We start from the raw sequence: 26205 nt of genomic DNA, 5'->3' as shown, positions 1-26205 counted from the left end.
AACAAACAAACCCCCAGCAGCTCATGGGTCTCACTCTGGGAGGGCACTGCTTCTGAGAAGCCCCAGATCTGAGAATGAAGCAGCCCTTTCCCTGGGGCTGATCCAACTAGTTTCCAAGACTGAGGGTGAGGGTGAGGAGGGGATGTGAAGGTCAATGGGCCAGCAAGCTGCTGGCTGCTTGGGCTCTTTGGACCAAAGCCCACAGACACCACTGGGATAGGAACAGCTCCTTGGGATGAGCTAAGGAGATTCAAGAGAAAGGAAAGCTGTTCTAGTGAAAGGAGTCTAACATCCCAAGGTTCTGAGCTTTCCACTTTCTTAGTCATACAGTCTTAGGTAAATCACATCCCTGGTGTAAGAGTTAGCCTCCTCATCTATAAAATGAAGGCATTGAACTAGAAGGATAGCCAAGGTCCTTTGTAGCTCTAATATTTATTGAACAGAAAGACCTTAGAGATCCCCAAATGCAGATACTTTTATTTCACTCATGGGGAAACTAAGGCCCAGAAAAGGGAAGTGACAGAATCATAAAATACTGGGACATGTCTAGGCCTCAGAGATCACCTATTCCACCCATTCCCTTCATCAATATGTAGATGTAGACATATAGACCTAGGAAGGTGAAGTGATTTATCTGAGACCCCAGAGAAATGTGGGGCTTCCTCTGATTCCAAATCCGGTACTTTAACTCTTCCACAATGCCCATGATTGGCAGAATACCTAGGAGGACACAATTGGGTCCTGTCTCTATTCTGCAGCCCTTTCCACCACACCACACTGCCTTTCCTTCTCTGGCCTTCCTCAAGCTTCCTACTCTTGTATCTTCTTACTCCTCACCCCCAGCCCCAAGTCTACTTGCCAACTTTTGAATATGCTCAGTGGGCCCTTTTCACAAGCCCCCATGAACAGAACTAGAAAGAAACAGATTAATCATACTCAGAGTAAGGAGGGGTGGGGAATAAGTGAAGCCCGAGGCAGTATGAAGTACACATTCAAAGAGAACCTTTCAAAAAGCTAGGCTCCCTCTTCTTGCTCCACTGCTCAAAATAAAGTTTTACTGTTTGCTGGCCTTCAGATTGGCCAGAACTAGGCCCACCCAAGTATTGGAAACCCACTCTCCCATTCCCTTCCTTCTCCCAAAGTCCAAGCTGGCTGGGGGTTGCTGAGGTATGTCCTCTGCATTCCATAAGGTGCTACTGGACAGATGCCAAGAGAATCCCCAACTGTCAGAAGCTGAGGGCTTCCTGGAAATGATCTAATCAGAGCAGATGGTTAAGATATAGATGGTTGAGGCCAAACAGAGGGAGACGACCAGCCCTGTCGTCTACACTGGTAGTGTGACATGCAAGAGCCAGTATTAGGAACAGTGTACTTTCCACCAGAAACAGAACCTTTAGACTTCCAGAATAGAGCATCTAGCCCTAGGGAAGACTAGGTCCCCTTCTGTCTCTGGCTACAATCGAATCCTGTAGCAGGAATTCTTAATCTGTCGTCCGTGAACCATATATATTTACATGTATATTTGTATATGTAAATGTACACACATCTATCAATAGATATAGATTAATAGAGATTATATAGACGATATGTATAAAGGTTTTTTCAGTATAATTGTTTTCTTTTGTAATCCCAGGTGTGTGTTTCATATATTTAAAAACGTATTCTGCGAAAGGGTCCTAGGGCTTCCCCATCCTGTCAAAGGGATCCGTGATACATAAAAAGATTAAGAACCTTTTACCTGGGGGGAGGGCGGTTGTCAGCAGAAAATCGAGATCCCAGAAACCTCGTCTTCCTCTCCCCCACACCCCTCCCACCCCAATGCTACAGTTTAGGGCGAGTCTGTGAAGTGGTAGGAGTGAAGTGCCCACATAATTCTCTCTCCCCTACCCAGACTCTCTCCCCCGCACGAGCAAACACCCTTTAAACCTACAACGTGTGGACCCAGGAAACTACGCCTTCTCCTCCCCGCTCCTCATCCTGCCCCACCCCCCATGCATTGAAGCGCCCCAGGCTCCGAAACCGACTCCCCGCCTCCCTCGGGTCCCGCTTGACTCCCCCGGAGCAGCTCGGGCCACTTGGCGATATTTGCTGCTTGGTTTTGAGTATTTATTTATTCTCCTTTTCCTCCATCTAAAGTTGGCTAAACTGGCCAATCTTTGGGCCGGCTGCGGCGGAGAGAGTTTTGGTCTTCTGGGTATGGTCCAACAATGTTAATAGAGGAAGGATGTAATAACATGCCACGGGCAATAAATCATCGTTAGCTGCTCCCCTCCCCCTCTTCTGGGCCCTCCCCACCACCCTGCCCCCCGCCCCTCTTCCCTCCCCTCCCCTCTCCCAGCCCCCAGCTCGCCCCCTCTATAGAGGCGCACACTGCTGCTGGACTTTCACTCTTCTCTCTCCAGCTACCCCTTGAACACCTCGCAGCTTCGCCCTCGGCTCCCCAACCCAGGACCATGGACGTGAAAGTGGTCGCCCTGGTGACCTTGCTGGTGGCAACACTTGCGCTCTCGGAGGGTAAGTGTGAGCCCCGCGCTCGGACTTCACGGGGGCTTCGGAGGCATCTCCCTGTCTTGGGGAACAGATGCCTTAAGCTCCCGCCGTAAGTAGGTACCCTCTTCCCCTCTGGTTACTGACAAGTTTAAATGGCCCAATTAAGGTAGAATTCTTGCCTCCAAACCCAGGTGAGCCCTAGCGCTGTACTTGATCTTTGGGGAGAGTCGGTCCCGTTCGAGTGGTGATTTTTCTAGGCGTCTCGCTCTTGGGGGAGCTGCACGATCTAAGCTAAGCCTGAATAGGTCAGGGGAGAAAACCAGGGAGAATTGTTCACTTTTCCAGGCAAGCTGAGGAGCTGCCCTCCTCTTCTTCCCGCCTACTGCTGTGTCTCTACCAGCCTAGTTTTTCTTGCACTCGGGCAAGGCTGAGCGCCTAAATCCGCAGACACTGGGGACAGACAGCATTAACCTTTTCCCTGTTTTCAACTTAACTGTTCGCACGAGGACGCCTTAAATTAGGCTGCCGAGTGCAAGCGACTTTCAATTAAAGCCGGAGCCGCTTTCCTTTGCCGATGAGACGAGAGGAAAATTTTCTCCTCTCTACTTGGAAACCACCAGTCCTTCCAGAGGGGTCTAGCTCCTTCTACGCCTTTTCCATGTTGATAGGGCTAGGAATTTACTTTGCTATGTAAACCCATCTGTAACCAAAGAGAGGGGAAAAGCCATTGAATTGAGTAAGGAAAAAGAAACCTCGGGCCCTATTTCGTAGTTTTATTTTCTCCAAAGGAAAAAGGGAACAAAACTCAGCATATTGTAATTAAAAACAGTGACCTTCCTCCTCTCCTTCACTCTCACCCCCCCCCCCCCCCCCCCCCCCCCCCCCCTCTGACCGCAGGGATTTTTTTTTTCTACTTTCTAGTTTAGAATAACATCAGCCTGCACATGTGCGGGCTTTGCCCAGCTGTTGCCAGTGTCTCCAGCTGCGGGCTCCGCTCCCAGCCCCAGCATCTTTGCCCTGCAGAGTTGTGCCCAGCAATTCCCTCTATTCGGTTCTACTTCGCCCAGGAGTTCCCTCTGGGCGAGACTCAGCTGAGCTCAAAGGTTCCATCTACCAAGGGGCCCAGATGTGTCCAGGGGTTCCCTCTATCTAGGACTTTGCTTCACAGATACTTCTCTTTTCTCTGTAGGAGCACCGGAACAACAGGCTAGGACAAGTGATCGACAGAGATTTGGGGACGAAAGGGGAACCGGGTTAAAAATAACTCAGGCTAGCGTTAGGGATCCTGGGGACTGGCGAGGTCCCAAGGCACCTGGGAGAGGCTGTCCAAAAGTGCGTCTTGCCTTAGGCTCTCTAGCACACTTTCCCCAGTAAGGGAAACCTGCCAGAAACGAGCTATAGCTGTCTTGATAGCAGAAGGACCTGCTTGGTGCTGGGGTGATTTAGTCCAAACGAAGTGCTCTGGGTCTCGCTTTCACTTCTCTTCTTCCTTCTCCCCCCCTCCCCCTTCCGTGACCCTAGGGAAACAATGGAGGCGAGAGCCCGGGCTGCACAGCTGTTAGGATTGCACAACCTTTGAGCTGGAGAGCAAAACATGCCTTGATAGCCTTCCCTTGCTAAATTTGCATTGTCTCTGAATCTCAAAATTGGATTATGCTGTTTCCAAAGACCTGGACTTAGGTTTGGGAGATGCAAAGTGACCAACCTTTTAATTTGCAAATAGGGAAAGCGAGGCCCCGGGAGGCCGAGTGGCTAGCCCAAAGTCATGGAGCTACCCTGAGTAGCAGAGTCAGGCTTCGAACCAAAGCTCTCTGACTTAGAGGTGTAGTAGCAAAGAAGGATAGCTTTGAATTCAGAGAACCCCTGACTCTGTTCTTTACTATCTGTAATCTTTGGTAAGTTACTTCATCACTCTAGGTCTCAGTTTCCCCATCTGTAAAACAAGGGAACTGAACTAAATGCCCTTGGATGGCCCTTCCAGCTCCCAATGTAGTACTCAGCGATACTCCCTGAATTGCACCACGCGGTGGAAACGCCAGCTTTCACTGAAGGATGATTTCCTTCCTTTGGCGTTCCTGGCTCCGCGTCTGTAAACGAGGAGAAGCGCTGTGATGAACTGCCAAGGAAAACGCTCGAGCGAGTGCGCGCGCCTAGTAAGCACCTGATAGTGTATGCACCCAGTATTCCAGTAATCCCCAGGAGCGGCCGAAGGCGTCCTAGGCAGAGCTCAGGCTCCAAAAAGTTCGAGAGTACTCCCTTTCCCCGCTCCTCACCTCCCCCACCCCCACCCCATCCTTGCGCAGAAACCCACCTGCGGATACAGCCTCTTTTGTAATGGAGGCAAAGGCTCCCTGGCTATTTTTAATGGGTGTCACTTGAAAGTTTAATCTCCCAGACATTCGGCAATTGAAAACCTCGGTGTCCGGTTTCATAGTGTGTAAAGGGAGAAAGAGAGCAGGGGAAAGAGAAAAGAGGGGAAACCGAGAGGCTGGAGGGAGAGATTAGATTCCCTTTCTCAGATTGAATTCAGAGAAAACTTAGTCGGATGAACCAAAGTACCCTGAGCGCTCACAGCTCAGCTCGTCAGTTCTCTGGGGAAAAAAAAAAACCCTACAAATGAGCTCAGGATTTGGGAAAATACTTATTTCTGTTTAGTCTTGTTATGTCAGCGAAGTCCCTCCAGATCCGAGAGCACAAAATGGGGCGGGGGCTCTGAGTGTTTTGTTTGGGGTTTGTTTTATCCCCCACCCCCACCCCCGTCATTCCCGGAATCTTTCTGGTCGCCGTAAATGTGTTCCGGCAAAAGAGACAAGAGTTGGTGAAACCAGCTGGAGAAGGTAACTGACAAGTTCAAAGTCCCAGGACTACCCTGGGTAGTTACTGGTCTAGTGCAAAGTGACCACACAATAAAAGGAATGGCCGAGTTAAATCTTCATTCCGTTATCCTTTCTTCTCACCTCCCAAGAGAATAGGAGATGGGGGTGGGGGGGCGGCGGCGGGATTTTTAATTCTATGCGCCGTAGCTCGAATTCTATAAATACTTGTTGATCCATTTGTTGATTTCTGAAATGTAGGACCACTGACTGATAGGCACCAGTCTTAATTTTAAATGAAGAAAAACATAGTTTGAGAAGTTGTCATCAATTCACTTCAAAATTACCCCTCTCCCCATCCTAAATCCTCAAAAATCTGATCAACCAATCAACGTGAATTTAACACCTACTATGTTCCAGGCACTGTGATACCAAAGCAAAGTGAGATCTTCTGTAATTCAGTTTAACGTTTGATATAACAATGATTGCTAATGCATAGTAGGGGATTATTAAGAATTTAGGGGGAAGAGTGGGACAGGAGGCCCACCCTCGCCATCCATAAGAATGTTAAGTCTGCAAAAACTTTCTTCCTGTCACCTATACTTTTCCTTCTGCATGCAAATCGCAAACCTCTCGGTTTGGAGTTGCACACAATCCTACAAATGCTTAGAGCCTGGAGAATTAATTTCGCTTATACTTTGGCTAGGTTGACTGATATTTTCTGCCCCTTAGAAGAGTCACCAGCTCTTGTGCATTTGACTAAAGCTCTGGCTTCCTGCTGTATAAGAAGGTCTCTTCTGGGGGTGTTAGGGCGTTGCCCTACTCAACGGGCCTGAGAAATTCTTTTATATCTCGTATATATCCAGCAGTAGTCTCATGATTTTCAACCTGGGTTTATAAGGTAGTTCTCAGGGACGAGATTTGCAAGCTTTAAAATAAAATTCACTAATGTTCCCCACTCTTCTCTCCTCTCCCAGTGCACACCCTAGTTCCTTGTCTTATATAAGACACATGTTCAATTAAGATTTAGATTCAGAGCTAAACTGGTGGGAGACCTAAGAAATCTGGACATCTATCCCTACCCGAACTTCCTGCCCCCTCCCCTCCAAGTAGCTTAGTGGAACACACCTGGGTCAGAAGAGACTGAGGTTTGAATTTCCCCCTCTGTCACTTGTTAATTGTATGGACAAGGGTTAAGTGATTTAATTTCCTATAAAATAAGGACAATAGAACCTGAAGTACTAACAAAGCTGTTGTATTGAGATGCGGGTGAAGAGGGAGCATATTTAAGGTTGTTAAGTGTCAGGAATAGAAGAAAGTTGGGTTCAGATCAGTTTAGTGACTACTCTAAAGCCAGATGAGTTAATGAAAGGTTCTGAAACTGGAACCACATCTGCTGATTAATTAATTAAATTTTACATTAGAGAAGCAAATCAGGATTACATATTCATAATCATTTATAGTCTTGGTTCTCTGGCTATTTACTGTTTTAGGAATTTAAATGAAAATAATTGCAACGAATGTAGCAATACCACCATGGTAAAAAACAGCACAAATATGTTCATATATGTGAGTTCATTTACTGGTTTCCAAATTTAAATAGTGAGCTTTTTTTTCTTTTTTCTCCCATTCTCCTCTTATTATTTGGTGGTAGCATTTACCATCACTGTGGTAAAAAAAAAAAAAAAGCAGCATACATATTTGTTTGTATGTATGTATTTATGTATATATATATATATGTATAGGTGTATATATTTACTCTTGTTTTGAAATTAAATAGTGATCTTTTTTTTCTCCTGCTCACCTCTTATTATTTGATGGTGTATTTACCACCACTGTAGTAAAAAGCAGCAGATATATTTGTTTGTATGTAAGTATGTACTTGTGTGTGTATATATATGTATATGTGAATATATTTACTCTTGTTTTCAAATTAAAATAGTTATCTTTCTTTTTCTCCCACTCTCCTCTTATTTTAACTCATGACAAAGGTTACTATGATAATGAGTGGAATGATCTCCGTGCTAGGAGGATTCTTATCTTTTCTCTACACCTAATGAGTTATATATCTTTGAAGATATAACTTAGTTTTCCTAGGCCTGTTTCTTTGCTGTAAAATGGGGCTCAGGGAGGACCAGAGTCTCTAAGGTGCCTTTAAGTTCTAATAGTTTACAATCCTATTTACAGGGAAAGGCAAATCCAGGCTCACCCTGTGTGTTGCTGGGTGAAACCCACACTGATTTTTCTGTCATGGGGCAGAAATGATCCTAGACAGCTGCAGGGCAGAAATCACCTGGGCTTCCTGAGCTGACTTGAAGTATTTATTGTGCAGAACATACATCTGTGGCCTTGGACACCTTTGACTTACGGAGGTTAAACTTCGTGGTTACTTAGGCCTCGGGGTGACCCAGAGCATGCAGCTGGGGCTGGGGCCAGGGTGTTGGACCCATTGCCTCCTGCTTGTGAGGTGGGGAGCTGAAGACTGACAACCTGCATTTCCCTTTCGAAGAATGATTGGCTCTTTCTCTGACCTTCTTTCTGTGGAGGATCAATGTCCCAAGTGTCCTGGACACTTGGACATTATATATTTAGAGATGAGACAATTGAGACAGAGACTTCCTAACGGGTATAAATAGCTAATATAGATTAAATAGTACCGTCTACCCAGTGCCAAACAGCAGATAAAGCTCAGTTCAGTAAATATCTAGACAATAGATTGTTTTGCATTTTTTAAGTAGATTAACAATTGACTTTTATATAGCACATTAAGGTTTGCAAAGCACTTTTTGTACATTATTACATTTGATCCTCAACAACACTGTGAAGTAGGTGCTATTACTAGTTTCCCTTTACAGATGAAGTAACTGAGCCTGAGGGAGGGCAAATGATTGGCCCAGGGCCATACAGCCAGAAAACATGGGAGGTGAGATTCGAACCCAGATCTTCCTGATTCTAAATGTGGGGGTCAATATACTAAACAACACCGCCATCAGCTGGATTCATTCTCTACAGTCTCTCTCTTGGTGAGAGGCTCAAGGCTTCTGGGTAGAATGAAGTGCAACAACTGCTTGATAGTCTTCACAACCTTAGTCATGAGATGGCTAGTTGCCCTGTGTTAAGAGCAAAATGGATTATAGTTTTAGAACCAGAAGAGCCTTTTGAGCTTAACTTCTCCAGGTCCTTCATTTTTACAGATGAGGAAAATGATGACCAGAGAGATTAATGAGATTTGCCATTGTCTCACAGCTAGTAAGTAACTTCAAGGCAGGATTTGAATCCAGAACTTTAAAAGTCCAAAAACCAGTGTTATTTCTAGATTGGAGAAAACCTGACCACCTAACCATTAGAACTCCTTGGTGGGATAACTAAAGATAATTTTTTTGAGAAAGACAAAAAAAAATTCTTATTTGTGACCTTGTCATTGGATGGGACTAACTAAAATCTTCTCAGTGTTTCCTGCTTGGATTACTATTCCAGGTTGGTAAACAGCTGCACTGCTTTCCTTGAGATAAAGATGCCATTTTCTTACCCATTTTCTTAGGCAACTTTTGCCTACCTAACTCTGATTTATTTATGTCTGTCATATCTATCTATCTGCCTGTCTATCTATTCATCTATCTTATCTGTCAGTCTATCTATCAATTTATTTCAATGATGAAACAAAGAGTTGATAGCTTTCACTACTAAGAAGTAACAAAGATGGACTTTGGAAGGGATTAGTTCATAAGACAAGCAGACCACGCCTCCTTACCTGACTGGGCATTCCTAGGAGAGGAAGAATTGCTCTCCAAGAAGCAGCATAAAGAGAATAAAGCATAGAATCCTGAGCTGATTGTGAAACCAGCCTCAGGCATTCACTTAACTGTGTGACCCTAAGCAAGTCATTTCACCCAACTTCTATATCTATAAAATAAGGGTTGGATTCAATGATCTCAAATGTCCCTTCTAATTCTAAATCATCATGTGATTTTATGAAAATTTACCTTCTTCCTTGGACTTCCCATTTTGCATCCCCATTTTGAGCACAGGCAATAACTTTCAGGTTGGATGCTTTCAGAGGATCTAACCCTTGGATACTAATCTCATCTCAGCTGAAAACAGAAATGGTCCAGGCCTAAAAACAAGCTTTCCTCTTCTTGGTTATCAGTCAAGGCTTGTCTGACCTTGGAGAATAGCATGTTCTGTTTATTCCAAACCTTGGAATTGAAATAAACTATTCTCTCCAAATCAGACAATCAATAAAAATGAACAACACTAAGCTTTGGAAAGAAAGTAGCAAATGCCCTATACCCTCCCCTCCCCCTTCCCCCCATCCAAAGCTGCTGATGCTAACTGCAGCTTTGACCCCATCTCACTCATTCTGAAGATGCTGGATTTGAAGTATTCTCCCCAAGACTCTTGCAATTCTTTAAACACACAAATATTTTTTTTTGTGACCTTCAAAGTAAATAATTTCAGATGCTGGTCTAATCCCTGATGAAAGAATCCAAGAAAACAAATAGCCTAGAGTATTAAGGAGCATTTGGATGAAAATCTGAAGGGAGGAGGGGAGCCCACAAATTTCTAGCCCCTCCAGGGCCTTCCAGTTATAGCTGCTGGGGATGAGTGGTGGATGCCACAGAAGCCCCTTGCTAATTTGCACTAATGAATGTCAATTATAGTATTTTGCAGATTGGTAAATTGGCAAATGAACATAATAATAGAACCCAGGAGGCTGCTGAATTCTTTGGGCTTTGGCTGAAGAAAGAGTACCACATCTGGCTTTGGGCCAGAGGTCCTGGGTTTCTCAGCTTAAAGCCCAGGGCACAGTATTCAAGGTCCCTCCCATTGGGTAGGGAGCAGCAATGTGGTTGGCTTTTACTGTGAATTCAAAAGTTTGAAGATTATTTTTGTGTAACCTCTTTCCTCTTTGGAATTAAAACTTAAAAGAACCCGAGTTCAAATCCCACTTTTGAGGCTTACTATTTTTGTGGCCTTAGGGAAGTTACCCACCCTGTGCCTCAGTTTCCTCATTCAAAAATGAAGCAGTGGGACTAGATGACCTTAAGGTCCATTTTAGCTCTTGATCTAGGATCCTAAAACTTGGAGATGCACCAGGGTGCTCTGGCTGAAGTCAGAAAGTGCCAGCTTGGAGCCTGGAAGAGACTTGTTTTCTTTGGGAAGTTCTGGAATTAATCTCTCTTGCTTTCTCCCTTCATCTCCTTTCTCATTTACCTTAAAGGCAAAATAATTTTACAATGGAAAACATAGGAGAAAAGTAGCCCAGAAAAGTACCTCTGATGGTAGTCTTTATCTTCTCTAATTGCTAATAGCACTGGGGGGCAGACAATTGGGTGCCTCCTTATTTTAAATCTCTTCTCTCTTCTTAGATTCCAAATTCCCACCTGTTCTTTTGTCTGCTTAAATTGCCAAGGCTGAACTTAAGACCCTTAGACTCTCACCTGGGAATTAGAAGTTTGTGCCTTTCTCCCTTTGTGCTGGTTATAAGATGTACCTTTTTTTGTCTCTGGTCCTTAACCTCTCATAGCAGCTTTAGACCCTGTTTGCTTCTAATGGGACTAAGAGCATGTGAAACCTCTTTCTCACTGCTTTTTCTAGGAAAACCGGTCAGTCTAAGTTACAGATGTCCCTGCAGATTCACGGAGAGCAACGTAGCCAAAGCCAACATCAAGCATCTCAAAATCCTCAACACACCCAACTGTGCTCTCCAGATCGTGTAAGTTCCCTGGGGAATCATTTCTCGTTGTTCAGCCTGGGAAGGAGTGCCAGGTCGATGGCCTCTTGTTACTTGTAAGATAAGTAAGATCCTGCTCATGTCTCTGAGTCTCCTTTCCTTTGGGAGGATCCCCTGAAATGCAATGATTACTAGGGTGATCATTATGTGCTCTCCCCACTCCCCAACAAATAAAATTCCCCCCCAAAAAAGAACAAATAATGCAATGCTCAGCACATAGTAGGTGCTTAATAGATTCTTTCCCCTTCTCGTTTCCTTAGGAAGTCAAACTCCAATTCTATGGACTTATAGTTACTTTGGTTGGTTTTAGTTTCAAATGAGTTCTGTCTATCAAAACTGATGTAAGGCTCTCTGGAAACCATAAAACACAATTGGGTGATAGCTCAGTGGAAAGGACGGCTACCTGAATTCAATGACTCTTTAAATAGAGCATTACTGGAAACCATGATCAATGAAAGCAAGCAAACAAAATCAACCAATAAACCATTTATTGTTTGGTTATATTTCCCTAAAATGTAATAAAATAATGAGCATCTTAAGTCATGGAAGCAGATTTTTGTTGTTAAATCAAGGGGACATGAAAATAGCATATGACAGTTAAAGCACTGTATTCAACCTTTCAGAAAACACTCTGCCTTTTCTCTCTTCCTCTCATTTAGCTCACTTTTAAAACTAAGCTATTTCAGAAAATAAGATGTTACAGGAAGAAAAGGCATCTGGAGCTGCAGTGAATGTGGAAACAGGTTACTGCAGAAAATCTTTGTGGCCAGAAAGATATCCTTCATCCTCAACATTTGAATTCCTAGTGTTTGTGAAAGAAAATCCAGAAATCAATCGTCTACTATTTCCAATCCATTTTCTTTACCTTCATTCTTGTTCTTTTGATTGTCTTTATGACTTAGCCCTTATCAACTTTTCTTCCCTCTTAATAAAAGTCTTCTCTTGAAAAGACATGAGAAGTTCTTTTATAGACCTGAGAGGGATGCTTTTGAAAACCTAACTTTTCCTCCCAAATCCCAAAGCATATCATTTAAAACAATTTCCCCTGAACCCAGGGACAATCCAAATACTGTTTTCTTATGTGTGGTTTTTTTTTTTCCATTTGTGTTTCTTAAAAGCTAAATTCCTTCTTTGTGAAAGAAACTGAATTCTTAGTTTTGTTTTAAAGAAAAAAGATAATTCCTAAAACCATCATCTAGTCAATTTCCCCACTGATGAAGAGCCATATAAAATTTATTTTGTTCTTTTTAAATGCCATGTTTTGTTTTTGTTTTTTTTACAAAGCCTCAGTTTTGTAGAACACTGTAATTGATACAGTTTTTGCTTCTCCAGTCCACTTATTTTCTGTCAAAAACAGAGTGCAATTTCTTAAAGAGAAATTATAATCTGCTTTATTTTACAAGGATTTCAAAAGAAAATTACTTTTTTTTCTCCTCCACATTCAGTACATCTAGTTTGCCCTTTCTTCTTTGAACTTTAGGTTAAAAACTATCCATAAAATAGTTTGGAGGGGGAAAAAATCTTGATTTACCCAAGATTTGGGTAAATTTCCCAAGTTCCCAGAAATCTGGGAAAAACTCACTTCAATTCCTCTAATTTTATCAGGGCTTTTCTCCTAGGATGTATTGGCCTATGTTGACTGCATTGAACTGGCCTTGTGTTATAATAAACAGTTAACTTGATGAGTCATTTGCAAAATAAGAACCTTACAGGATCCTCTTTGCTTAAGCCAATCAGATAGCCTGAATTAGATGGGCACAGATCTGGTGTAGAACTAACTGTCCTTTGGGATTTCTCGTACATTTGCTCCTTAGGTCCTCTTCTTCTTTCTCCATAGGCAGTATGATTCCTGGCCCTTCAGTGTTTAACTTGTAATGCTGCCATAAAATCCAAGAACCAATCATTTCTAGATGGAGACTGGGACGATAGAATTATGTATTTGGAGCTAAAAGAGAATTTAGAAGTTACTTATTCCAACTCCCTCATTTTATAGATGACAGAAGCTAAGACCCAGAAACATTAGTTGCTCTATTTTTTTTAATGATTTTTAATTTGTGGGATGAAGCTTTTTCATAACATAGTACAGTACAAAAGATTATACATGAAACTGTACATCTACTGTATACAACTTGCTATTCTTTTCAAATATACAACAAAGTTGTCATGTAAATTTCTTTTTTTTCTTCCTGCCCTAGAGATGGCTACCATTAGACACAAATAGGTGTATGTATGTGTGTGTATGTGTATGTGTATATATGTGTGTATATATACACACGTATACATATATACATATAGATATAGTTCTATACATACTTCTACTCTTCCTCTGGATGCAGTATCTTTCTTCATAAGTCCTTTATAGTTAATTTAAAAGTCACACACCTAACAAAAGACAGAGCTGACATCCAAGTGTAAGTCCCTTGACTCATTCTCTTGCTTTTTCTCCTGTACTGTGCTTGGATGTCACTTTATCATCCAAGAGGGATGCCATCACTGAACAGAGATGAGAACAGGTTAATAGGGCTTACAGGGAAAAAATGGCTTTTTTAGTTAATAGTTGTGCTTTAAAAAGTGACTCTGAAGTGCTCACTTTGAAGGCATAGTGTCTTTTCAGTTTCATTGTTAGTCATTTTATCTTTCTCCTTTTTTTAGTACTTATTTTAACTAACAATTATTGATTTTCTCTCTGGGGGGTTTTATCTTCTGGCAGGGCAAAGCTGAAGAGCAGCAGCAGACAAGTATGCATTGATCCTAAATTAAAATGGATTCAAGAATACCTGGAAAAAGCTTTAAACAAGTAAGCAAGACAATCACAAAAGGACTTTCAGCTAATCCAAGCTGGGAAGTGCAAACACAGCTTACCAATGTAAAGGGTAACGATGTGGGTGGGGGAGGGAATCTTATTCACAAAGACTGAAGTGTTCATATGGGATAAGGCACAAATCTATTGCAAGCTTGGGAGTTTATCAAATATGTACACAATTAAGCAGTCCACAGTGCACCGGTACATTATTGTAACAGAAAATAATAGATAGATCTGGCTCTGCTCTTGCAAGTCAGATCTCTATAACTGGGGTTTTTCTAGATTCATCATCATTACAAAATAGCATTTCTTACCAGCCAAATGCTTTCTTTGTTTTTACTTTGTTTTAATCCATGATTACTTCAAAATCTATCATCCAACTCACTCTGAAGCTTTTTTTTCTTCTATTGTGAGCCTGGGTACACAGTCAGCTTAATGATGGTCAAATGGGATCAATAAAAACATAATGATCAAATGGAAATTGAGTGTGCAACCAATCTCCATTCCCTGTCCTCATGAGGAGGAGAATAAGGGGATTCTCTAATTTGCTGGCCAATCTGGAATCCCGTTGGTATGAAGCAGGTTAGTTTGTATTACTCTGATTGGGTCATTTGGGACACCTTGCTGTGAATATTATACAAGGAGTGTCCCAGTAGTGTTCCAGTGACTTAAGAGACTCGTATTTTTCCAGTTTTAGACTTCCATCTGACTTTCCTACTAAGCTGATATTCTGAAAATGAGGCTATTGTTAATGAAGGTAAAATTCAGATCCCCGGTCTCTTTAAGACCAACACTAATCTCCAACTTCCTAGAGTAGAAACAAACACAAATAGAAATGTTCAAATTATTCTTTGGTTCAGTGATACAACCTGCTGTGGCCTCAGCACAAGCCATCACTCCGTTAGCAGCTGTGTACCCAGTGTCTTCTTCAATCCCTCCCTGGTCCCTTTCCAAAAACCATGCTTTAATTTTGCTTCTACTTATCTTTTCTCTACTGGAGAAATGTCCCAAAGAACAATAGTAGTGGTGAAATATAAGCTCACCTCAATTTGACTACTGCCAACTCTCTCCAGGAACCCTCCCCTTCGTGGTTCTCAGGTTGCCCTAGGCTTACAGTGCTTTAAAATGTTTCAAAACACCCCATGTACTCCATTTCAGGACAATGGAGTTGGCTCATGCCTCAGGGCTACCAGATCTATATCCCTATTTTCCTGGAAACAGAGAAGAACGTTGGCCAAATTTAATAGAGTTTTAAGTTCAGCAGTTTTTAGGTATTTGGCCCTGAAACTGGCTCCAAAGGAAGGCCAGTTTTGCCCAGGCAGGGCCATACGACCTCTGAGATTTCTGAAACCAGAGCACTTGCCCACTAATACCCTAGATCATTAAGCAACCGCAACTTGGGGTCTATATTTCAATCAGAAATGTTGGCAGGAATGAAATTTCCGTGGATAAGTGCTATTTGCAGATGGTTCAGGCGGTGGATGTAGCTTTTGGCAAGGCATGCTTTCGATATATTTTTGTGCACATGTTTTGTTTTGTTTTGTTTTTTCAACTTTTTCTTCAGAAAACAAATGTATTTCGGAATATATTTATAGTTCATCGAACAATTCATATATTTGAATTGGAGCCATATAAATGTCAGTAGTTTAAATTTCTATATTACATCCAACTACTGGCAAAATTTGTAAAAAATATATATTATATATATGATGTTAATGTAGCTTATCAATCTCAATCAGCCATACTATATTTTTTCACTTGTATTGAAATTGTATCAAATGTGATATTATATGCACTAGCAATAAAATGGCTAATTGTTTCATGGTACAAAAAACCTCCTGTATGTGGGAATTTGTTTATATGGAATAAAATTCATAATTTTTTTTTTTTTTTATAAATGGGGCTCTTGTAAATTCCTTAAATTTGCAAAGAAAACTGAACTGGTGATCAAGTGCCTTAAAAGGCCTTCCCTTAAATGATATAAAGGTGCCCAGACTAGTTCAATTTTTAATTTGATCACGAGGAAAAGGGCAGGATTTTTTTAATGGAATTTTTCCCCCTTTCTTTCCTATAGTGAAACCAATAAGATAATTATCTAGCTCACTAATTTTGCTTATCTTGCCTTGTCTTCCTTAGTATTCATAACATCCCCCATGTAATATCCAGTGATCTGATGTTGACATAATATTGAACTATCTAAGAAAGCCATTCACTACATAAATCATTAAATACCATTAAGCTCATATCATTTTAATTTTATAGTCACTTGGCCAGTCACTCTTTTAAATCCTCCTAACCACCTAACTTGTTCTCCAGAACAGTCCCAGTCATAATCAAAAAGGATTCAAGCAGCAAGTAAGGAAGACAGGAAAAAGATGTAATCTTTCTTGTCCTCTCCTAGTCTTTGGTCAAAACTTTGCTTCATTGAGGGCAGCTAGGTGGCACAGTGAATAGAGCACCAGCCCTGGAGTCAGAAGGACCTGAGTTTTGATCCTGCCTCAGACACTTAAAACACACATAAAAAAATAATAATACTAGCTGTGTGACCTTGGACAAGTTACTTAACCCCAATTGCCCTCCAAAGGGGGGGGGGGAACTTTGCTTCATTAGTTATGATCAAAATTTTGATCAGTGGCTAGAAAAGGACAACGTATGATTAAAAAAAAAAAGATGGGTGACCGAATCTCTAGAATGAGGAATGAGAAGCCTATGTGCTGTCCTTGGTTTCTGTGGGATGTCAAGTGAACATGGGTAAGATTCTTATAGAATGGACAGGCCTAAATGAATTTCAGTCTATAAATTTTGGATGAAATATGCACTTAGATAAGATTGAAGAGCTATTGGGTTATCAGAGATCTTAGTTTTAAATTGTAGCTCATTCATCATTATCTCCAATGTTTAGATTTGTTTAATCTAAGTCCTTTGTGACCTTTGAATAAGATAATTGGAGATTTGGAGAAATAGCAAAAAGGATAGAAATCTATGGCCTCCTCTTTTGGAGGGCATCATTTTGCATGGACTTTCGATAGTGGTCAATAGGTGCCTTGCTAAGGGCCCCCAGGAATTGAAGGTCAAAAAAACCTGTGCAAATTGCCAAGTATGGATGCATTTTATTAATTACAATTTAGGGGACTTATGGAAGTTCACTTGAAATGTGTTCAATGATATGTTTTATTATATGAATTCATAATGTTGTAAATGCTTTAATGCATTTTCAGTGGGGGTAAAACCTTTTCTAGGGGCCTCCAGGCCTGAGAATGTGAAAAGGGGGGTAGATTGATCTATAAGGCAATGCTAAATTTGCACAGATTTAGAAAAACTGTTCATTTCAACGTTATTAATGGTTCTACTGGTTTTATCTAAGGGGGCGCAGACAAGCAAGAGTGGGGAAAAAAGAAAAGATAGGAAAAAAGAAGAGAGAGAAGAAAAGAAAGGCCGCTCAAAAAAAGAAAAACTAGTTGCCCATTGCTGCCCTGGAGAGATGGACCCCCCTTCCCCCCACAATATTCTCTGCTATTTATCCTCGGCGTTTTGTAAGCTTGCTCTAACCTCCCACACAAGGCTGCCTCTGGTAAAGAAAGAAACAGCCCGACTGGCACTTATGGTTGACCTTGTATCTGCCTTCCAGTGACTGAGCAACTTTTCGAGCTCTGATGGTATGTGTGCTCTGTTTGAGGCCTTTCTTGGCCCAGTTAACTTATGAAGAAGGTAGTTGTCTTTCAGAAATGGGGGTCATGATCTGTAAGACCCAGACAGCTTTCCCCAAGACTCTTTCCCCCCCTAAAATTGACTGAAGGCTCCATGTTAAACTTGCATCTCTGAAGTTTTTTATCCAGAGCCTTCTAACAGGCTAGTCAATCTCCCACTCCTAAAATGACCCAGTTAAGGAAGTCGATCAAGCATCCATACAAGTTCACTTTGCATGTCTGCTGACTTGGGGCAGGGGGGAGCTACAGAGCCCCAGCTCTCCCATACAGAAAGGTAACATGCTTCGAACAGGAAACCAACAGCCATGAGGAAAAACCAAAACCCAAATGAGAATAGGTCTTCTCCTATAGATGTTCTCCTTTTCTTCAGCTAAGTTTTTAAAGGAGGACACCAAGCACTGGGCAAAAGCAACTTGGCCCCAGTTGACACACTATTTTTTGATAGCTGTTTTTTCAACCACTGTGCCTGATAGTCTTCATCCATGTCCAAGCCTCCCAGCCTGGAGCTCAGCCTTTCCTGTGTTACCTCAGAGCTTGGGTTGGAGGTGGCAATGGTTTATTTTAGAGGTTCTTGCCGCTTGTTGAGAAGCAGGAGCCCCAGAGGAGCACATCTGTTCGAGGTGTCTTAAGGAAAATCTACCCTTATCGGCCGACTACTGGGACTGTGTGTTCTCTGGGTAATCTGTTGTGTATGCTGCCTTTCAAATATCATCTCTGTAATTGAAAGAGGGGGCACTGGGAGCCACTTCCCTGCTGTGGGGAAGTCCCACAATCTGAATTAAGACACCCCATTGTGATATTCACATATTCCCTTTGTGAAGGTTCCTTGGCACGGTAGGTAGGCCCTTTTCCCTGGTCTCCCCTCTTTGAGAACTAAGTGAGGATGCTTCTGTCTATAAAATGGATTCATGGCCCCAGTGGTCCAGCATTCTATTTAGATGGAATAAATGCCCAGGGGAGAGCATGGGGGGAGGGCAGTGTCCATTGCCTTATAACAGACCTCTTTGTACCTTGGAGATTTTAAAATGAAGGAGTGACTCCTTGATTCTTTTCCTTCATCTTCACCCCTTCCCCCTCAGTTTATCATTTTAATACATTCCAGAAAGACAAATGGATAGATTTGGGGAATATGGGATGAAAAGAGGAAGGAAAGATGAGACAAAATAACACCCTGACATAAAGGAATGCCAAATCCATGATGATCAAAATGGTGTTGAGCTCCTCTCAGCACTTTCAATGCCTCTGTTGTATTTTTCTGCAAATTTAAATTGGAAAATTGGGGAAAAAAAGTGTCTCCAGAACCCAGCTAAAATGCCACAAAAGAACATTTGTTTCTCTGTCTGCTCACCATTTGATCTGAGATAACAGCCAGGCTGCTGCTGCACGGTCAATGGGAGGGAAGCCCTGATGATAACAGTTTAATATACCTTTGGGTGTGGAGGAATATCTTTCTTGGAAAGAGCTGTCTTGTTGGAAACTGGACTGCAAGGAGCTGGGTTTATGGTCCTCATTTCCCCTCAAGCTCCAAAGACACCTGGCTGTTTGCTAACATACCAGGCAGAATGGTCACATTTCCTGGAGAACCAATGGGAGCTCTGGGAGGAATGGAAGGAAAAGAGGCATGATATGCTGAAAGCCCCTGCTTCATAACCAAACTTTTTCTCATGACAAAATGGTTTTCATTAATCCATCAAAGTGCAGAAACAATGCTTAGCTGCTTGAGTAGAAAGGATGAGGTTTGCTCAGACTCCAGAGAATGATGCAAAACAATTTAGCTTCTTGGAACCAAGAGATTGGGGGTGAAATTTGTTAATCGAGCTTGCTGTGTGATGATGGAAAATTATGCTTTCCATATTGCAGCAGGGAAAACAGCTCCTTGGTTCTGCCACTATTGAGTCTTCTGTGCATTTCTCACTTCAGTCTTCTCCTTTTACTTCTCTAAGAAGGTTCCAGTTGGGTTCCATGGGTATGCTTGGGAAACATGCCAAGGTCAAAGGGGGAGGTGAAATAGTTTGGATCTTAATTAGCCTGGTCTTTTGCCTCCTTCCTAATTGCTGCCCATCTCTACAAGCACTTTATCTCCAAGTGGCTTTTGTAAAAGTATTCATCAGCAGCATTGATCCTAACGTACTTGAGACAGTGTAGAAGTTACTGGCCCAACTAGAACAAGAAAGATCAAATATTTTCACTGCCTTTTTTGAATTTTAAATCTTTAGCATAATCTACTGAACTCTTCCGCAAGAGCTGTGTTCCCTTTCAATCTAACCTAAGACAATAAGATACAGAATGATGTCATCATATTCTAAATTAAGGCTGTTTTCTGAGACTCCTTTTCTGGGACTATTTACTCATGCCTTGCCTCACCTGTATCTTCATTGCCTTGTTAGAAGAAAATGACATAGATATGGCAGCTAGGGGGAACTGACTGCTTAGAAGGACAGAGCTTCATTTAAATGCAGGATTGCTGGATTCTAGGTGGCCTGGTTGGGTAGCAATTCAAAGTCATGGTCTTCACAGAGCAATACAGCCTGTTCATGTGGTGTGTTATGGTGATCTTGGATGCAAGGGAGTTAAATGAATCCATGTCCTTGGGAGACCTAAAGAGTGAGATGTATGTCGATGAGCACATGTGCTCTGAAGTCCATGAATAGCTGTTTCATCACCTGACCAATTCTACCCCTTCTGGGAACCTGTTTGTGTAAGTATGATTTGCCATGCATCCTGCTCACAATCTCAGGTCAATGAATGCATTTGTCCTTCATTCATACTGCACTGATTGTTTAAAATGAAGTTATTGCCAATGACCAATTTCTGTTTTATTCTGTTTGACCAAAACGTGTCCTGTTTCCTTGTCAATTTGTCCATGTCTTTGGTCTTTTCTGTGGATTCCATTTTCCTCTTCACCTCTTTATTACTGACCATTATACTAACTCTGAACTGCCTTCACTACCCAGTCATAGTGATGTGGGACCCTTTGTTTCCAGGGTCTCTTCCAAAAGGAAGAACATCACATGAGATTTTGAAGTAATTCTTGAAATGCTAACATCAAGGGCATTCCAAGCAGGCATTGGTGTTTGAACCTTGATTGAACTTTGAGAAATGACCACCTGTCTTTGAATAAGGTCCGATGATGACTAAACCTTTAGTCGGAATTTGCCTTAATGGTATTTCACTCTGTTCTTCATTAACAGGAGGTTCAAGATGTAAAAGGCACGCATTGTAAGACTGAAGCCTGAAGGATTTCTTACTGTAGAACCAGAAAGCAGATAACAAGTATTAGGGAAGGAATGCTCATGGCTGTCACCAGGCAGCTCTAGGGATGGCTAATGCATTTCAAAAGCTCTGTTTTGCACAAATCCTGGCTTGCTTTCACTGTATTATTATGTAGCAAGATATATGGTGTTTATTTTTTATTAAGTTTGGTCTATTGAATGTCACTGGTGACAGATATGAACTCATTAGACTAAGTCTTTTATTTTTACTTATGTTATCATTTCCCTGGGTGAGCCCCAGTTTATCTTGCACTCAGTGTTTGGGGCACACCAAGAGTTACTGGGTTTTACTTATAAATATATGGCAGGACATGAGCTGCAATATGTGCCAAAATCTTTAGCTGAAGAGTATGACTTGCTGTCATGAAGGATATGGTCATTTTTAGGGATATGGGCCCAGAATAACAGCTACCAATGTTGGCCCGTATTAGGGGGTGGCCTGATTTTGTTTTAAGTGAGTACATTGCTCTTAAGTTAATTCCTTCTCTTCATGTGAGAATAGAGAGCATCTTTTCAGGTCAAGAGGAAGTCATTTGGGAGGATCATAGATGCTCACAAGGTTGGCCCATTACTGGCCATTGTCAAAAATGTGAGGGCAGAGCAGGGCTATACCATCCATGTTGTCACCTGCATCCCATCATTTTCTCCTCATTTTCATTTTTTTCTCCATCCATCACCATGTGTATCTGCGACTGTCTCTGTCCATGGCACAGGAAAAGAAATCTCTCAAGACTAAACTTTGATTTAAACCAAGTATTGAAAAATAAGTGGAAATCTGTTTTGTCCCAAAGTTATACTGCCGATGGTATGTGTTCCCTATGTGTCTTGTATGGAATATTGTCAAAATGTCAAAAGCTGTGTTTTTGTGTAGCATTGATGTCAAGCAGTACGCCCAATGTAAAATGCTGTATGTTCTGTTGGAATGCAAAAGCTGGGATTCAACATGTGTACCGTGATATCTCTTGACCCTACTGCCAATTTGTCAATGTGTGTGTGTATGTATAACCCTTTGTTTGGGGGTTGTTTTCATTGCCTCAATGATCAGGGGATAAACAATGTTCCCTTCCCTCAGCAGAGCACAAGGTGTTCAGGTTAATCACTGAGTTAGGCTTTCAGGGCACTCACTCTGCTATAGTCTGGGAACCTTGTCACGGGCACCAAACATTTTGGAAATTATGGGGGAAGCTTCACTCTGCTTCAGCGAGGGCTAGGAAACTTGAAAGTAAGAATGTCCTGGAAAGATTCCTCCTCCTGTGTTGTGACTAGCAGACATTAAAAAAACAATAATGAGGCATTGGAACGTGAAAATATTTATTGAATAAGAATCTGACTTGGTTTTACACCTGCACTAATCTCGAAATCAAATGCCCTTTCTGTGCTCACAAAGGGGACCTGACCCACTCATTTTTCACCGTTGTCCCCTCTCTAATTCTTTTTGGAAAGGAGTTATTTGGCATAGTCTTGAAATCGATCAGGCAGTAGGTATCCACCATCCATACTTTCAGTTTGATCCTATTTTGCCTCAGCCTGTTCCTATCCTGTCTTTTAGGGGTCTTTTTAGTTCTTGAGAATTATGGGTCTTTTTTTTTCCCCTTGAGCTGAGTGGCCAAAAAGTCACATTTATCAATTCAACAAAGTGCCTATATATGCTAGGCCCGCTGCTATTTCCCTTGTCTCAATTTAAATCCTCTCTCAATTTGTGAAATAAACAAGAAAATATGAAGACAGGTTGACAGGCCAAGATAAGCAACAGGCAGTACTTATGTTTATACACAGTGAAAGGAAAATTGGATTGAAAATTTTTTTGGATTTGATAATCTAAGGGATAATCAATAGCATCTGTTAAAAATTTAAACATTCAATGCTGAACCAGGACATGATTTCTTTAAATTAAATCTGATCAGTGGAAAAAGTTGAATCTGTCAGTTGAAATCATTTCTTCATTCTAATTTAGACATCTAGAATCACTCCCCAATTTCCTTTGTTGTTTTAAAAAAACTGGAGACCACAATGAATTTCAAGACTTGTGCAACTGGGTCCTTGTCTTGAGATTAACTTGTCATATCCCTAACTTAGCTTCTGAATCACTTATAAAACGAAATTTTGTTGGAAACGTTTTTTGGTTTGTTTGTTTTTACAAAGGATCTGAAGTTCTAAAAGATTTAGATCTCCCATCCTGGTTTCTTAGATATTTGGAATCCTGAATCAGTGGCCCCATATGTAGATTCCAAAATCCCTAAGTCATATAATGAAAAGAAGGCTACATTTTTTATTTTTTTTAAATTTCTGTTAACTACAGTTTTCTAGGAGATTTTTCACATCTTTATCACCTAGAGGATGGAAGAAGAGACAGGAAGAAAAATGCTCTTGTGTAAGAAACCAATCTCCCCACCCCCAAGTTGACCAAGATAGGCATTCTTTGAAACAGCCCATTTGCAAATGAATATTCACTAAGTGCTCCTTGATTTTGGAGATTCGAGTTTTGTGGACCATGAGGCCATTCCACCCCATGGAATAATAAAAGGGCATTTGTCTTGATACTGAATCTTTTCTATTGAAGTCCCTTCTCCCCACTCACATCCTTTGCATCAGGAATGTTGAATGAGCAAAGTAATGTTGTAACCCAGTTTATTTCTGTTTAAAAAAAAAAAAAAGATGGCTGGGCTCCAATAGCTTGTCCCCTTGTTTAAATGTTGAGTATTCCAGCTTCAGGTGGACCAGTTGAGAGGTATCCCTACCAGGATGCTGAAACTGAGTAGAAGAGAATTCAGCTGTGAAACTTCACCAAAGATGAATTTAGAGAAAGGAATCGTTTTTTAGGTAGGGGCCTGAATAACTACTAACAGCATCTGGAAGCAGGGGAGGATTAAAAACATGTAGACAGATCAAGAAGCACATTTTCAGTAAATGTCACCCTTATCTATCGTGGAAAACCACATACACTCTCCATCAGGGAGAGAACGTGAGCCAGGAGAGTGAATCATATCTGGAGTTGTGACCTTGGCCAACAATATGTTTTCACAGCTTCAATCCCAAATTCAGGATGTTGATTTTTTTTTCTTTTTAAATTGTGATGATCCTGTAATAGGAGATGGTGACATTTGAATCTGAAGGTACAGCTGGAGGTGGAACTAACTGGTTTCCTGGGTGTTCTGTGCATGTCTACACCTCTATGTTGTCACTAGTCAGGTCCTTTTAATGTAAGTTGATTTCTCTAATCAACAAAAAGTCAGTATCATCACTTCTTTGGGAGCTTTGGACCTTACTCCCTTTGAAATCCTTCACTGACACATGTTGGACAGGGAAAACACACCTGAGAAATGCCTCTTACCAAAATGATAGATTTATTTATTTTTCTCATTAGAAATTTCTAGGTTCTAGACACGACCAACCCACTGGCATTATCAAGGGCCCAGAAGGAACCATTTGCCCTAGAAATAATTTTCATAAAAGCTCAGTCCCTCATCAATGATAACAGTATTGTTGTGTTGTTGCTGTAGTTGTTGAAATGTGATAAATACTGTATTTTGTATTTTTTAAAAAAGCAAATCTCCCATATAATGTGAAAAAAAATTCCTCTAGAAGGCAGCTGTATTATGCATTATGCTTCTTTTTTTTTAAAGTAACTCCTTTTGAAAAAGAAAAACATGTTTTTCATCACATTCATGTCTTTGATGGATGTATATGCACTTATCATTTTCCTAATAAAGATCTGTATTCAAATATAATGTTCATTGGTCTGAAGTTGGTATTCCTCAAACCTGATTTTTTTTGCACTACATTCCCTTTCATTTCTCCCACCCAATTAATACACATTAATTAACACATATTAAATTAATGCATATTAAATGATGACAGAAGTTAAGTATAACTGGAGCTGGTGTTTGGGGATGGGAATGACATAATTAATTATAAACATAGATATACATACATGCATACATACATACATATATATACACACAAGAATGTCTATTGCATGATGACCCTCATCATATCAAAAGATTCTCATGGCAGGGAGGTGGCACAATGAATAGAGCATCATCCCTGGATTCAGGAGAACCTGAGTTCAAATCCAGCCTCAGAAACTTGACACATTTACTAGCTGTGTGACCTTAGGAAAGTCACTTAACCCCAATTGCCTGGCCTTCCCCCTTCAAAAAAAAAAAATCAAACCAACAAACAAAAGAAAAAAATTCTCAACCGGAATAAGGACTCTCACCTTGGTTTGAGTCGAGTTCATTCTAAAAGATTATCTTATTCTTCTGTAACCAGATTATTAATTGTCTACTGTCATCCATATATTGTACTATGTGGCTGTTCTCTTTCATTTAGGGCAACCTAAGGGGAATATGACTTAGAAGGAACAGTGCCTTCTCACTAGAGGTCAAGTAGAGACCACATGAACCTCATTGAGGAAGTCATGGACAGGATGGCTGTATGACTTCGAGGGACCTTTCTGACTTGGAGTTTCTCTGATGTCAGTCTTTAAATACCAGAAAGGTTATCAAGAAGAAAGTTTAGACTTTTGTTTTATTTGGGCCCAGAGGACACAAGTAGCACCAGTGGGTAAAAGTTAAAGAGATATAGATTACAGGTCAACGTGAGGGAAACTTTCTAATAATTATTGCTGTGCTAAAATGGCATAAATTCCCCAAGAGTTAATGAGGCTCCTATCACTAGAATTCTTCAACTGGAGACTAGAAGGCCCATTTAGGGGGACACACCGGGAACAATGATCATTAGATGTCACCAAATGGAAGCTGAATGACTAGGGATGTTGTATAAAGGATTTATGCTTTGGATATATTTTTAGTTATTTTTCAGTCATGTCTGACTCTTCGTGACCCTATTTAGGGTTTTCTTGGAAAGGATACAGGAGTGGTTTGCCATTTCCTTCCCCAGTTTATTTTACAGATGAGGAAACTGAGGCAGGAAGGGTTAAATGACTAGCCCAGGGTCACCCAGTTAGTGTCTAAATATTTTTGAGTTCCCTTCCTCAGTAATTCACATCCTGCAGTAATTCACAATAACTTAGTTGAGAGTTTCTTCTCAACTTAAAACCTTAAGACCCTGGTATTCTTTATCAGTGGTATCAAATTTAAATAGAAATGGGGAGCCATTAATTCATATATAAGAACCCAGTGAGCTTCAAACTACTAGTTTAGTTTTAAAATGTAATATTATCTGGGTTTTGTTATATTATTATTATTTACTTTGTTAAATATTCTCTAATTACATTTTAATCTGGTTTGGGCTGCACTTTGGAGTGTTGCAGACCATATGTGGGCCATGGCTGATTGACACAATCTGTTTTATATTACGCAAAAAAAAAAAAAAAAGATTTCGTGAGAAATATATGATGTTAGTGATATTTTCCTCTCCTAAT

The 26205-nt window shown here is 41.0% G+C and overlaps 1 protein-coding gene across 2 annotated transcripts; it reads left to right on the top strand.

Annotated features, from left to right (window-relative positions):
• Nucleotides 1-2331: 2331 nt before the first annotated feature.
• Nucleotides 2332-24547, top strand: CXCL12 (C-X-C motif chemokine ligand 12). Of its 2 annotated transcripts, none has more exons than XM_069071244.1 (4): nucleotides 2332-2514; nucleotides 10902-11019; nucleotides 13748-13834; nucleotides 17205-17327. In XM_069071244.1, exons 1-4 carry the CDS (start codon nucleotides 2454-2456, stop codon nucleotides 17296-17298), a joined length of 360 nt encoding a protein of 119 aa, XP_068927345.1. In that variant the 5' UTR covers nucleotides 2332-2453; the 3' UTR covers nucleotides 17299-17327. The 2 variants fall into 2 exon arrangements, with proteins under 2 accessions (XP_068927345.1, XP_068927346.1); XM_069071245.1 differs by lacking the exon at nucleotides 17205-17327 and adding an exon at nucleotides 20739-24547 and having other exon boundaries at nucleotides 2333-2514.
• The last annotated feature ends 1658 nt before the right edge of the window (nucleotides 24548-26205 follow it).

This window comes from Petaurus breviceps, unplaced genomic scaffold (assembly GCF_028583685.1).
Source record: "Petaurus breviceps papuanus isolate PSGF00001 unplaced genomic scaffold, PetGlider_PUasm1.0 90825, whole genome shotgun sequence".
In the NCBI taxonomy this organism is placed as follows: Eukaryota; Metazoa; Chordata; class Mammalia; order Diprotodontia; family Petauridae; genus Petaurus; species Petaurus breviceps.
Note: the sequence above shows the minus strand (reverse complement) of the source record. Positions and strands in the feature narration are given on the sequence as shown.